The sequence below is a fragment of the Eleutherodactylus coqui genome, chromosome 2, assembly GCF_035609145.1.
Source record: "Eleutherodactylus coqui strain aEleCoq1 chromosome 2, aEleCoq1.hap1, whole genome shotgun sequence".
Classification (NCBI taxonomy): domain Eukaryota; kingdom Metazoa; phylum Chordata; class Amphibia; order Anura; family Eleutherodactylidae; genus Eleutherodactylus; species Eleutherodactylus coqui.
This window is the reverse complement of record NC_089838.1, coordinates 339,408,033-339,423,442: the sequence shown is the minus strand read 5'-3', so window position 1 is coordinate 339,423,442 and position 15,410 is coordinate 339,408,033. Positions and strand designations below refer to the sequence as shown.

The following is a 15,410-nucleotide window of genomic DNA, read 5'->3' as shown; positions in this document are numbered from 1 at the left end:
ACAGAATATAAACATTAGGTGACCAGCGGGTTGTTGATCCGGGTATATAGGCAGGTAGGAAATATTAGAGGTTGATCCAGGGATTAGTCTGACTGGCATAAGGGAGTCGGGAAGGAATTTTTTCCCCGAAAGGGCTAATTGGCTTCTGCCTCTTGGGGCTTTTTGCCTTCCTCTGGATCAACAAGGAGGTTTAAACAAGATGAGCTAGATGGACATTGTCTTCATTCGGCCTAACATACTATGTTACTTTGTTACCACCAGCCTCACTCATACCGGCATGTTGTCTCAGATATGTGTTCAAGCCCTGCTCACTTCTAAAACGCCATACAGCGAGATCTTATTCCATCTTTGTGTAGCATGGTGAAGAGATCTCCCCTTTCTCTTAATTTGTTTTTAATTTTTATATGGTCACAACATCCAAATCACTGTAATCCAGAGATATGTATAGCACCCCACCCATCTCATAAGTGACAGTGAATACAGATTGTAAAATACTCCAGAGGATATTGCCTAGACCACAGAGCTTCATCAAGTAAACCTCGATAAACCTTTTACAAACCCCTTTAATTTCAAGATATCGCAAATCACAATTGCATATTGCCCATGAAAAATAGTTTTATTAATTGTAGACGTAGTCAGTTTTGATCAGTGGGGTTTCAGGTGCTGAGACCCCATGGATGCCTAAAACAAACATGCAGAAGCGTTCATGTGAGCGCTGTCTCTTCAGCTGCTGCGATCACTGCTCTGAGTGGTGTACATGCTGCACAAAATGTCTGTGAAGTCTCTCCTCCACTTGCAATGACAGCCAAATGGGCAAAGGGTTCAGATGAGTACCTCTGCTTTTTCATTATAGCAATAGAACACACATGTTTCTATGCAACTAATATTTTAATGCTTTTTTTTAAACTAATATTGCTAATCTATTTCCCTTCTAGCTTCCAGGTTAAGTTTGATTTTCTTCACTCTGTATCTCTATTTGACATATCTACGATATACACTGTACATATGATAGGTTTGTGTCCCAATTAACCACTCCACTCAACCCCAAGTCTATGGAGTCCTGTTGTACTATACATGCATATGAATTTCACAGTCAGCTGCTACTACCAGAAGACATATGGAGGTTTTCTCCTTTAGATGTTTTATATATAAAGAGAAATATGTCTGTATAGAGAAACCATATGGAGTGCACACAGTTCTGTAACATGGAGCCACATGGGCACCCCAAATTCATATTTCTTGTTCTCTACTAGATAAAAAGTTGCAGAGGTCAATAATAAAATTCCAAACAATATGAATTCATACAAAAGTCATAGAAAGATAGAAATTTGAGTCTTTTCATTTCCTGCTTGATTCTTAAAATTAAGGATAGAATATCCTGGTGCCTCCATATTAATTTCAATACTCAAATGCATTTTTTTCTTTATTGACATCATAGCCCTTGACAAGGCCTCAACCCTGTATAGGGTGTCCCAATCAATATAAATGGCAATACAATCATCCTGGACTGTAATCTCTCTCTCCCCGGCTCCCATAGCAGACACATGGATTGCCTCTATTGTAAGCACATCCTTGGAGAAGAGCAATATGACAGCAGTCACACAGGTCATCCTCATAGGATTTCAGGTCAGTCAGAATCTAAAAAAACTTCTGTTCCTTCCACTCCTGGTGGTTTACTGTTTTACACTTTGTGCAAATCTCCTGATTATCACACTGGTGTCCACCAGCAAGAACCTCCACACTCCAATGTACTTCTTCATCGCACAACTGTCCATCAGTGACATCTTGTTGACCACAGATATTGTCCCTACGATGCTCCATATTATACTATATTATAGTGGGGGAACTATTACTTTTATCGGCTGCATAACTCAACTTTATTTCTTCTTTGTCTCAGAAGCATTTGAATGTTTTCTTCTCACAGTAATGTCTTACGACAGATATGTGGCCATCTGTAATCCCCTCCGTTACTCCTCTATCATGACAAGCGGATATTGTGTGATATTGGCCACCATTTCTTGGTTACTTGTATTGTCCATTGCATTGTGTGTCATACTATCAATGTTGATGCTAAACTTTTGTGGATCGAATATCATTGACCATTTCTTCTGTGATCTTGTTCCTATCCTAGAGCTTTCTTGTTCTGATACCTACAGTGTTCAGCTAGAGGTTTCTGTACTAGGTGGTCTATTAATTCTAATCCCTGTTCTAATTATTATATTTTCATATGCCAAAATTATTCTCACTATTTTAAGGATGTCATCCAGCACCAGTAGACAGAAAGCCTTCTCTACCTGTAGCTCCCACCTCATTGTGGTTTCTATATTCTACTGGACTTTGTTTGGTGTTTATATTGTTCCAACAAAAGGACAATCATCGACCGTCAGTAAGATCCTATCACTTCTATATACTGTTTTCACTCCTCTTATCAACCCCATTATATACAGTTTAAAAAATAATGATATAAAGAAGGCTTTACATGAACATGTTTATAAATATCTCAGGTACTAGATTCATATGCAAAATGATACACTTGGGTTGTGTTCCCTACTGTTATATTATCATAGGGCGCCACACTGCATATTGTAATTGTTTTATTATCAAAGCCTATATGACCTATGCAATGTTAACTAAAGTATTGGGATACTCAGCAATCCAGTCCTGTCAGAAGGGGATATGCATGAATGGAAGGACTAGGACTGTTGGTTATAGTGTAGTCTACAACACCAGTGGGTACAGATACATTCCAGGCAATGTGGCATTATTTACCCTATGGCAATACTTTGGAACAGCTTGGTGTCTCTACTAATATGACTGGGCACCAAGTCATACAGCATGCCGTGCTGAGGCTTGGTTTGAGGAGCAGAATGTCTACAAAGTCCGGATCTGCATCCCATCGAGTATCTTTGGGATGAACTAGAATGCCATATCAATACACGCCTATCATACCTTGCTGAAGCTTTCCTCGAGGAATGGAGGTAAATACCTCCACACATATATGTGAATTTGATGGAAAGCAGCCTAGGGGGCATACTGCAGTCATTGAGGCCAAAGGCAGCCAATATTGTATTGAAAAATGTGAATAAAATCCAATTTCATCACCTATGTGTGTCCCAATACCTTTGTTAACCCCTTAGTGACCAACCCATAGTGTTTTTATGTCCTAGCTAACTGGGCTTTAATCCCTGAGGACGTAAAAACATGCATTCTGCAGGGATTAAAGCCCCGTGGGCTACGGACATGACAGCTCCATGCTGTCGGTGCCCGGAGGTAGCTGACAACATGGAGCTGCCCCCCCCCCCTTCCCCAGCAATGCGATCGGCGCTATCCAATGGAGTGCCTATCGCATTAAAGTGCCAAAAAGATTCAGCTGCCCTCATGGAGCTGGGATCCGCTGCGGGCTTCCACAAGCGGATTTCACATAAGGTCGTGTGAACCCGGTGTTATTCAGATCACTACCTTCTGCTTGAGATCGCTGTACCTCAGCAAGCTTACGAAGCCTTGCAGTGTGCCACTTTCTACGCCCCATCCCTGCCGCTGAGGTCACGAAATACCCCCCCAAAAAAGCATGGAAGGTGGAGGGATACCAGGTTTTATTGCCTCATGTGCCCATCCAAAACGAGCCCCCATAATTACCCCCATCTTCAGACATACTACACAGTTTACATTATTACTTTTATCTAAGATTTAGGGAATGCCAAAAAGGGCACAGAGGGGAAAGGGGGAGGATTATTTTTAGGGAGTCAATTTTTTTCTGCAGAAGTGAGCAATGGGGCCTAGAATTTATTAAGTTGTGCCCTGAAATCCAATGGGTGTCCCCTCCATTATAGGCCTAGCCATGTGTCCTATAAGCAGATTAAGGTGGCAATAGGTATGTTTCTGAACACAGGACAAACGGGGATATCCATTTTGGGATGCAAGTCTTCATTCAAATGTCTACTGTATTACAAAAAACTGTTTTTAAAATGACACAATTGCCAAAAAAAATGAAAATCATATTTTTTTCCTTATGGTTTGCTTAGATTCATTCAAAAACTGTGGGGTAAAAATACGTAGTACACCCCTAGAGGAATTTGTTAAGGGGTCTGGTTTTCAAAATGAGGTCATTTGTGGATGTTCTCCATTGTTTTGGCTGCTCAAAGGCTCTACAAGTGCGCAGTGGGTCCCAAATCACCAATCAAAATCTCTGTTCTAAAAACCACCGGCTGCTCCTTTACGGTTTGGGCCCTGTTGTGCATACGGACATAAGATTAGTGCCATAATAGCTATGTTTCTGAACACGGGACAAACAGGGGGATCCATTTTGGGGGATAAATTCTCATGTTCAAGTTCATTCTAGAAAAAAAAGCTTGCCTTTAAAATGACATATTTGCAAAAATATAACATTTTATTTTTTCTCCTCTGAATTGCATAAACTCCTGAAAAAAAACCTATGGAGTCAAAATACTCATGATACCCCTCAGTGAATACATTAACCCCTTGAGTGGCACGCCCGGAAATTTTCCGGGACGAGCTCCACTGCTCATAGAGACATAGCCCGGAAGATTTCCGGGCTATGTATCACTATGGGAGCTGCAGAGCACAATGCCACAAGCTGTGACATTGTGCTCTGCCTGCACAATCCCACAGAGAACAAAGCAAGGGCTTTGAAAAACCAGCAGAAGATATTGCCGATCTGCCGGCAATCTCCTGCTTTGTTTACAGGTTGCCATAGAGACCATCGGCTTGTCAGAAGCAAGCCGATGGTCTCTGTGGCAGGGATAGCTTGGTGCTTGGCTGTGAGAGGACAGCTAGGTACCTGCTCTTACAGCAGAGATCAGAGAAAACCTCCGATCTCTGCTGTGTTAACCCTTTACATGCGGCAGTCTATGTGACTGCAGCATGTAAAGGGCTGTCACTGCAGCATGTAAAGGGCTGTCACCATCGGACCCCCGGAATGTGATCAGGGGGTCCTGATGGGTCCCTGTGGAAGTCCCCTAAAGGGATTAAAAAAAAAAAAAAAAAAAAGTTAAAAAATTAAAAAAAAAAATTATAAAAACACTTGTCTCCCTTTACTTTGTAAAAAATCAAAAATACAATCACACATGTGGTATCCATGCATCGTAATGACCCAGAGAAGGAAGTTAATACATTATTTAACCCCTTAATGACATGGCCCCTTTTTTTCTTTTTGCCCCATTTCTTTTTTTCCTCCCCCCTGTTTAAAAAAATTACAACTTGTCCCGCAAAAAACAAGCCCTTATATGGCCATGTCAATGGAAAAATGAAAAAGTTATGGCTCTTGAGACGCAACTGCAAAATTAGTTGAAATTCAATGATTAGACCATTTTAAAAAACCTGCCCTGGTGGGCACGACAGGGTGGTAGGAAACCCGCCACTCAAGGGGTTAAGGGGTGTTGTTTTTAAAATAGGTTCATTAGTAGGGTTATCTATCATTCTGACACCTATGAGCCTTTGTAATCTTGGCTTGGAACAGGAAAACAAAGTGTTCCTCAAAATGTTGATGATAAATGTTAAATTTGTACGTTTCTTAAATGGTTAAAAAAAAGAAAGCTTTTCAAATGTACGTACAGAATAAAGTAAACAGATAGAAATATATATCTTATCAAAATTTTATACAGTATGTTTGCACATATTTGATATATTACAATTGAAAATGTCAAAAAATTACAATTTCATTAAACTTTTCCAAATGTTGGCGCTTTTAATTCTATCGGACTATTTTTACCACCCAAACATGTGGCAACATTTGGCAAAAAAAAAAAATGTCAGAATCACTTGGATATGCAAAACCTTTACTGAGTTATTCTATGGTAAAGTGACACATGTCAGATTTCCAAACTTTGGCTTGGACATTAAGGCGCAAACAGACTTGTTCACTAAGGGGTTAACTTAGCGTATTATCTTATCATTGTTTTAATCAACCCCTCCCTTTTCTGAAGCTCACTGTACACTTTAAGGCCTTAGTCAGACGGGCGTTTTTAGCCGCGATTTGCGCATGCGCATGCGTCCGGCAATTTTATAAAGCCATTGCTTTGCAATGGTATCGGACACATGAGCGCTTTTTATGCGCTCGTCCGATAAATTATAGAACAGAAATCGCAGATCGCACCTATCTGCGATCTGCGATTCCTGTTCTCTTCTCTATATGTGCTCAATGGGGCCTGCGGCAGCAGCGCCGACCCCATTGAGAACATATAGAAGACAAATCATTCTTCTCTGCCACAGCTGTAACAGCTGTGGCAGAGAAGAACAATGTTTTCCCATTGAATTCAATGGAGCCGGCAATACAGCCGCCTCCATTGAAAGCAATGGGCTGCCGGTGAGCGCAGGATGAATTGTCAGGAAGGGCTTAAATATATAAGCCCTTCCCTGCAATTCATCCAGAAAAGTGTTAAAATAAAAAATATATACATACTCACCTGCTCCCGGCAGCCGGAGTTCCGTGCGGCCGTACTGCAGTGGGTGTGAAGGGGGTGTGAGTCAGACCTGTCCCCTGATTGGCTCAGCGCTGAGCCAATCAGGGGGCAGGTCTGACTCACACCCCCTTCACACCCACTGCAGGTCGGCCGCGCGGAACTCCGGCTGCCGGGATCAGGTAAGTATATATATATTCTTTATTTTAACACTTTTCTGGATGAATTGCAGGGCAGGGCTTATATATTTAAGCCTTTCCCGACAATTCATCCCACACTCGCCCGCAGCGCATTGCTTTCAGTGGAACCTGCTGTATTGCCGCTCCATTGAATGCAATGCGCTGGACAGCTCCGGCCCGTTTCTAATGAAACGCGGCTAGGAGCAGATTTTCGGGCACCAGTCACGCGATTTGTGGATGCGCATCCGTCATGCGATCCGCAAATTACGCGAAAAAACGCCCGTCTGACTAAGGCCTCAGGAGAACAAAATGTTATTAAGTTGTTCTCCATGTAATCCACCAAAATAAAGAAAACAAGTTTCTGCCACCAGTTATGAAGTCATTTTGTCTATTTTTCCACACTGGTATTGTAGGGGTTTTAATGGGCCTTGTGTATTGGTGGATGCCTTGTGCTGTCACAACTGTGTGTGTCTTCTTACACGAATCATTGTTTAAGGATTTGTTCACTATATATTTTGAAAATCCCCATATTTTGCCCAGATTTCAGGGTCTCAAACTGAGTGACTCCCAGTATCATATGCTCTTTAATAAGATCTTGCACCCCCATGTTGCAAATTGTATTATTGACATACACACCCAAGTATAGACCTTTATTGAAACTCTTCCTTTATGTTTTGTACCTCTAGGTTGCTGAGTGGAGGAGTGCGATAGTTCAGGGCATGTGTAAGGGGGTGGATCCTTGTAACTAGATGACCCCTAGCTGATTTAGCTCAGCAAGGAAGCAAGTAGGGGAGATTACACAGTAGTATTTGGAGTGTTTGCTGATGCAACAGCTGCTTTGGCCGGTAAGCAGTGAGGCCTGCGCAGACAACATGCTGTGAGCCATGGAGTCTGTTGAATGTGGAAATCCTATCAAGATCATTTGGGAAATACCACTGTCAGTGTATCTGTTAGCTGATGCCTGTGCTGGCTGCCATGAGTGTTTTAGATCTAGAAGGTCTGTACTGAGCAAGTAGTATAAAGGGAGAAAGGAGACCCTTATTTCCAAGTTCTGCACCGTCTGCCCATCAAACTCTGCACTGAGTGAATGCCATAACGACAAAGTTCTAATTATTTGTTCCGGTTGAAGATATTGATCAACCTATGGTAAACTTGTCCCTTTAATTCAACAGCTGACTTGTTAATATTGGGGTGTATTCAAATCAGACCCTAAATATATATATATTTTTTTTTTAACATCTTAACGCTCCATAACGTACAGTTACGTCGTGGATGTTCAGGGTTTGTATGTAGTGGGATCAGGGGTCGATCCTGCTCCATACAACATGGGTGTTAGATGATCACGGTTGTTAACCTGTTAAATGCTACCATTAAATCCGACAGATGCATTTAAATGCCCTGACCAGAGTTTGGACTTCCTAACGGTTCCCCTGTGATAAGATTGCAGGGTGCCATTAAGTTGCCATGGCAATCGGGGACCTACTGATGTCTGTGGCGTGATATACTGCCTATCAGACCATGGTATAATGTAATATGGTATTACATTATGCTGCAAGAACAATCAAATGGGTGCAAGTTCAAGTTCCTTATGGGGGAGAAACTAAAAGAAAAATGCAAAAATTAGTAAAAATTTTATTAATTATTTAAAAAAAAAAGATAATAAAAGTCCAATTTATCAAAGTAATGCATTATTTATCCCCCATGCTGTGAACATCATTGGTAAAAAAAAATACACAATGTCATAGTTGAGCGTAATCGGTCACCTCGTCTCCTAGAAAAAAATTCAACCTAGAGCAATCAAAAAGTTGTATGTACTCCATTGTAGCAATAGAAACTATAAGATACCGCGAAGTTGATGGATAAATAAAAGAATTATGATTTTTTGAAAGTGGGGAGGGAACACTGATTGTTTTTTTTAGAAGCCTGCATCATTAGAGCCGTTTTCACACAAGGGCGAAAAAATCATGCAAGATTTGTTCGTTGTGAGACCGCATTCTTTTGAATGGGGTCATATAGATAAGCAATGTTTTCCCGCATCGCGGTGCAGAAAAAAGATTGCAGTATGTTCTATCTTTGGGTGTTCCCGCGGAATGCCTCGCAATGCCTTGCTCACTGAAAACAGTGTGAAACTCTCTGCAAACCTCCGCCACAGCTTTTATGGTTGTGTTTTTTCCTGACGTCATGTGATATGGTTTTAACACAAAAAAGGAACATGAAGACATCTGTGTGTGAGAAGGGAAGCGGGTTCATACACTGAGCGTTAGTTGTAGAATATCAGGTGCCAAATACGAATGAAAGTGTACAAGTAAATTTGTGGCAGTGGCTTGTTTACACTCTTGCTGTGTATTTTAGATCCATCTCGTTGTTTGCAAATTACAGCTTCTTTGGGAACACAATTTCCTTCTGTTTTACATTCATAGAGATCACTTTAGTAAATAAAGCCAAAGAAAAGTACTTGTGACTAAAAATGCAACCAAAAATACATAGGATTGCATGGAATTAGAAGACTTTTTTGTATGCAAACAGCACCACACCTGTCCACAGGTTGCTTGAGATATTGCAATTCAGTCCCATTCACTGAAATGGTACTGAGCTGCAATACCAGACCAAAGTCATGAACAGGTGTGGCGCTGTCTCTGGAAGGAAGCTGCCTACATGGTATGTGCCACCTATGTAGTCATACAGGGCACCTGCCACCAGCTAGTCGGGAGGGCACCAGGTGGGAGCAAGCTTTGGACAGATGGTCTGCCTGGCCAGATCATCTTCCACCTCTGTGTGGCCGCATTCTCCACATGGCTCTGTGTCCTCCCATCTAATCTTGTAAAGTTACCGCTATCAACCCATTGGTAACTCCCTAAAACAAAATTGCCTAGTTTTGCAACTGTATTTATGTTATGACTTTGATTGTGGTATTACAGTTGTGCTCTGTTTATGGTATGAGCTTGGCTCTGGTGCTCTGTTTATGGTATGAGCTTGGCTCTGGTGCTCTGTTTTACAGATACAACAGTTGTAATATGATATTTTAACTTGCTGTGCCACCGTTTGTTTATTGCTTTACAATGGGCTTTATTGTGTTAAGACAATAAACTATTGTTTTCTAATGTTAAGATAAGATAACTTGTTGTAGAAAGTTATCACAAGCCAGTTGAAAAGTGCTACATGTATGTATACTGAGCTCATGGAAGTTTGCTTCTGGAGCTGAGCTGTATGTATAGTCAACCTACAGGTTGCAATTTGCTGGGATGGGTGCTGTGTGTTGTGGTAGTTTGAATCCTCACTGTTCATTTTTTTCCTTCGACTCTAATGGGTGTGTCAGTTTTTAATTTTTAGTTCCCTCCTGACCTGAGCTCAGTGTTGGTCAATTTTAATTCAGTTTGTTGTGGAGTGAGGACATCTCTGGATCCGACTACCCTGGTTCTCTCAGCAGTGCTGTGCTGAGATTTATTCCTGGAGGGTTTTCTTTACTCTTATGATGGTTTTTCTTCACTATGCTAGTACAGCTGTGAACGTCTTATTAAATCAGTTATGAATGAACCACAAAGAAGTTCCACAGGCCAAACCTGGCACAGTTGCAGCATCCCCCCTGGACCTGGGCCTCTGCACACACCTTCAGTAATCGTGGGCATAAAGTGGACTTGGATGAAAGTACAGTTGTGAATGTCTTCTTAATTCAGTTACGGTTCTTTTAATTGGTCCAAACCAGTGTCTCAGATAACTGTGGTAACGTGAGAGCAAATACATGTCGACCAACGCTGATCCCCAGACCCGAAGCAGGAGAAGGAGGTGGCATAATAAGCCAGAGAAACCATGATCGAAGTGAGACCCGTAATACTCTGTGTGGGAAGTATGTGAGCGGGCCCAGGGTCAGGCTCGGTCCTAGCCTTCACCTTGTGTGACCGAAGGTGCCGTGAATTACATAGCAATGGGAAATTCATGTGTCCCCACACAATTCATTCTGTGTAGGTGTCAGATTGCTGAACACCGCAATGGTAAAGTCTTCTGTGCCCTACCCAAGTCGTTCAGTGTATTTGTGCCAGATAGCTAAAACACCTCAATGCAAAATCTTTGTGCACCCACAGCATAGGTGAGCCCATGGAACTCAAAGACGGAATTACACATGAAGAAATCAGAGTGCCCACACATGGCAGAATTTCACCCCGCCAAGGACCTCAGCCCACACCTCTGCCCTAGTAATTCAGTGTATTTGTGCCAGATAGGTAAAACACTGTAATCGGAAAGCCGTCTGCACCCTACCCAAGTCAGTCAGTGCATTTGTGCCAGACAGGTAAAACACACCAATGGGAAATCTTTGTGCACCCACAGCATAGGCAAGCCCATGGAACTCAAAGACGGTATTACAGATGAAGAAATCAGAGTGCGCACACATGGCAGAGTTTCACCCTGCCAAGGCCCTCAGCCTCTGAACATACCCTCAACAATCATGGACATAAAGCGAACTTGGATGCTAGTACAGCTGTAAACGTTTCATTAAATAAGTTGCGGTTGCTTTTATCGCTCCAAAGACTGGATGAACCACAAAGAAGTTCAACAGGCCAAACTTGGAGCAGTTGATTCTTTCCCCAGGACCTTGGTTTCAGCCCACACCCTCAGTAATCATGGGCATAAAGCGGACTTGGATGCTAGTACAGCTGTGAACGTCTCATTGATTCAGTAATGCTTCTTTTGTTTGGTCCAAACCAGTGTCTCAGATAACTGTGGTAACACGTGAGCAAATACATGTTGCCCAGTGCTGATCCCCAGGCCCCATGCAGGAGGAGGAAGTGGCATAATAAGCCAGAGAAACCATGACCAAGGCAGGACCCGCAATACTCTGTGTGGGAAGCATGTGAGTGGGCCCTGGGTCAGGCTTGGTGCCAGCCTCCACCTTGTGTGACCCAAGGTGCCGTGAGTTACATACCTATGGGAAATCCATGTGTCCCCCCACACACTTCATTCTGTGTAGGTGTCAGACAGCTGAACACTAGAGATGAGCGAGCACCAAAATGCTCGGGTGCTCATTGCTCGAGTCGAACTTTCCGCGATGCTCGAGAGCTCGTTTCGAGTAACAAACCCCATTGATGTCAATGGGCGATGCACTCGAGCATTTTTGTATATGACAGCATAGGTCTTCACTTGTGAAACTCTGGAAAACATCCAGAAATGGATAGGGAAGGGCAGGGGCAGCATGCTGGGCTGCATCTCAGGTTCCCAGGTCTCACTATTAAGCCACAATAGGGGCAAAAGTCTGCCCCGCCCCTAACAATTTTTACTTCTGACAAACCCTCATTAGCAAGGCACACCTTAGCTAAGCACCACACTACCTGCAACCAAGGACAATTACTGTCTGCGGGTCACACCGCTGCCTCTTCTCCTGGGTTACATGCTGCCCAACCCGCCACATGACCCTGCGTCCACAGCGCATACACAAGTTTCCCTGCGCAGCCTTCAGCTGCCCTCATGCCACACGCTCGCTTCATAGCCACACCACCCTCATGTCTATTTCTAAGTGTGTCTGCGATGAGGAGGAACTGGAGGCACACACTGCAGAGGGTTGGCAGGGCCAGGCAGCGACCCTCTTTGAAAGGGGAGGGAGCGATAGCCCACAATGCTGTTGAGAATCGATTATAAATTGATGTACGATCAACATTCCAATCCCATGCCACCTCTGTCACAAAATTGTCAGGAGCCGCAAACGTGGGTATAAAGGGGACTCAGGTGCCAGCCCAGCACTTCTACACATCTCCACAATGCAGCAATACTCTGGTGGGAAGTATGTGAGTGGGCCCTGGGTCAGGCTCAGTCCCAGCAAACACCTTGTGTGGCCTAAGTTGCTGCGAGTGACATAGCAATAGGGACTCCATGTATCCACACACTACTCACTCATTCTGTTTGGGTGTCGGATACCTCTTCGACAACGCAAGGGGAAAGCCATCTGCACTCTGCACCCTACCCAAGTCAGTCAGTGTCTTTATGCCAGACAGGTAAAACACCGTTATGGGAAGTCTGTGTGCACCCACAGCATAGGTGTGTCCTAGGAAACGCAAGACATGAACCATGATGAATTCAGAGTGCCCAAACATGGCAGACTTTCACTGCGCCGAGGACACAGGCCTCTGCACAAACCTTCAGCAATTGCGAGCATAGAGCGGACTCCGATGCTAGTGCAGCTGTGAACGTCTCATTTGTGCAGTATCGCTCCTCTTGTTTGACCCAAAGCAGTGCCCCGACTAACTGTGGTAACGCGAGAGAAAACACATGTTGACCTCGGCCCACAATTCATGCCCTAGTCAGTCAGTGTTTTTGGGCCAGATAGGTAAAACACCACGATGGGAAGTCTGTGTGCACCCATAGTATAGGTGGGTCCTAGGGAACGCAAGACATGAACCATGAAGAAATCAGAGTGCCAAAACATGGTAGACTTTCACTGCGCCGAGGACATAGGCCTCTGCACAAACCCTGAGCAATCGTGGGCATAGAGCAGACTCCAATCCTAGTGCAGCTGTGAGCGTCTCATTTGTGCAGTATCGCTCCTCTTGTTTGGCCCAAAGCAGTGCCCTGTATAACTGTGGTAAAGCGAGAGAAAATACATGTTGGCCTCGGTCCACAATTCATGCCCTAGTCAGTCAGTGTTTTTGGGCCACATAGGTAAAACACCACGATGGGAAGACTTTGTTCACTCATAGTATAGACAGACCTGTGTAACATTCCAGTAGCAAAGGTATAAGGAGACCCCAGTAACACTTCCATAGCAGAAATATAGGCAGAGCCCCTGTAACATTTCTGTAGCACAAGTATAGACAAACCCCAGTAACATTTCTGTAGTAACAGTATAGGCAGACCCCAGTAACATTTCTGTAGCAGAAGTATAGGAAGACCCCTGTAACATATCTGTAGCAGCAGTATAGGCAGACCCCTGTAACATTTCTGTAGCACAAGTATAGACAAACCCCAGTAACATTTCTGTAGTAACAGTATAGGCAGACCCCAGTAACATTTCTGTAGCAGAAGTATAGGCAGACCCCTGTAACATATCTGTAGCAGCAGTATAGGCAGACCCCTGTAACATTTCTGTAGTAACAGTATAGGCAGATCCCAGTAACATTTCTGTAGCAGAAGTATAGGCAGACCCCTGCAACATTTCTGTAGCAGCAGTAATGCAGACCCCTGTAACATTTCTGTAGTAGAAGTATAGGCAGATCCCAGTAACATTTCTGTAGAAACAGTATAGGCAAACCCCAGTAACATGTCTGTAGCAGAAGTATAGGCAGACCCCTGTAACATTTCTGTAGCACAAGTATGAGCAGACCACAGTAACATTTCTGTAGTAACAGTATAGGCAAACCCCAGTAACATTTCTGTAGTAACAGTATAGGCAGACCCCAAGAACATTTCTGTAGCAGCAGTATAGGCAGACCCCTGTAACATTTCTGTAGCAGAAGTATAGGCAGACCCCTGTAACATTTCTGTAGTAACAGTATAGGCAGACCCCAGTAACATTTCTGTAGCAGCAGTATCGGCAGACCCCAGTACCATTTCTGTAGTAGAAGCATAGGCAGACCAGAGTAACATTTCTGTAGCAACAGTATTGGCAGACCCCAGTAACATTTCTGTAGCAGAAGTATAGGCAGACCCCTGTAACATTTCTGTAAAACAAGTATAGGCAGACCCCAGTAACATTTCTGTAGTAACAGTATAAGCAGATCCCAGTAACATTTCTGTAGCAGAAGTATAGGCAGACCCCTGTAACATTTCTGTAGCACAAGTATAGACAGACCCCAGTAACATTTCTGTAGTAACAGTATAGGCAGACCCCAGTAACATTTCTGTAGCAGAAGTATAGGTAGACCCCTGTAACATTTCTGTTGCACAAGGCAGACCCCTGTAAGATTTCTGTAGCAGCAGTATAGGCAGACCCCAGTAACATTTATGTAGCACAAGTATAGGTAGACCCCTGTAACATTTCTGTAGTAGCAGTATAGGCAGACCCCTGTAACATTTCTGTAGTAACAGTAAAGGCAGACCCCAGTAACATTTCTGGAGCAGAAGTATAGGCAGATCCCTTTAACATTTCTATAGCAGCAGTATAGGCAGCGCCCAGTACCATTTCTGTAGTGGAAATACAGGCAGACCCGAGTAACATTTCTGGAGCAACAGTATAGGCAGACCCCAGTAACATTTTTGTAGCAGAAGTAAAGGCAGACCCCTTTAACATTACTGTAGCACAAGTATAGGCAGACCCCAGTAAAATTTCTGTAGCAGCACTATAGGCAGACCCCTGTAACATTTCTGTAGTAACAGTATAAGCAGTTCCCAGTAACATTTCTGTAGCAGAAGTATAGGTAAACCCCTGTGACATTTCTGTAGCAGCAGTATAGGCAGACCCCTGTAACATTTCTGTAGTAACAGTATAGTCAGACCCCAGTAACATTTCTGCAGCAGCAGTAAAGGCAGACCCAAGTAACATTTCTGTAGTAACAGTATAGGCAGACCTCAGTAACTGTTCTGTAGCAGAAGTATAGGCAGATCCCTGTAACATTTCTGTAGCAGCCGTATAGGCAGAGCCCAGTACCATTTCTGTAGTGGAAATATAGGCAGACCCGAGTAACATTTCAGTAGCAGCAGTATAGGCAGACCCCAGTAACATTTCTGTAGTAACAGTATAGGCAGACCCGAGTAACATTTCAGTAGCAACAGTTTAGGCAGACCCCTGTAACATTTTTGTAGCAGAAGTAAAGGCAGACCCCTTTAACATTTCTGTAGCACAAGTAGAGGCAGACCCCAGTAAAATTTCTGTAGCAGCGCTATAGGCAGACCC

The 15,410-nt window shown here is 43.4% G+C and overlaps 1 protein-coding gene across 1 annotated transcript; it reads left to right on the top strand.

The window, feature by feature from the left end:
• Positions 1 to 1,485: 1,485 nt before the first annotated feature.
• LOC136610444 (olfactory receptor 10A7-like) lies at positions 1,486 to 2,511 on the top strand. Its single transcript, XM_066589672.1, has one exon. The coding sequence runs from the start codon at positions 1,486 to 1,488 to the stop codon at positions 2,509 to 2,511; it is 1,026 nt and encodes a 341-aa protein (XP_066445769.1).
• The last annotated feature ends 12,899 nt before the right edge of the window (positions 2,512 to 15,410 follow it).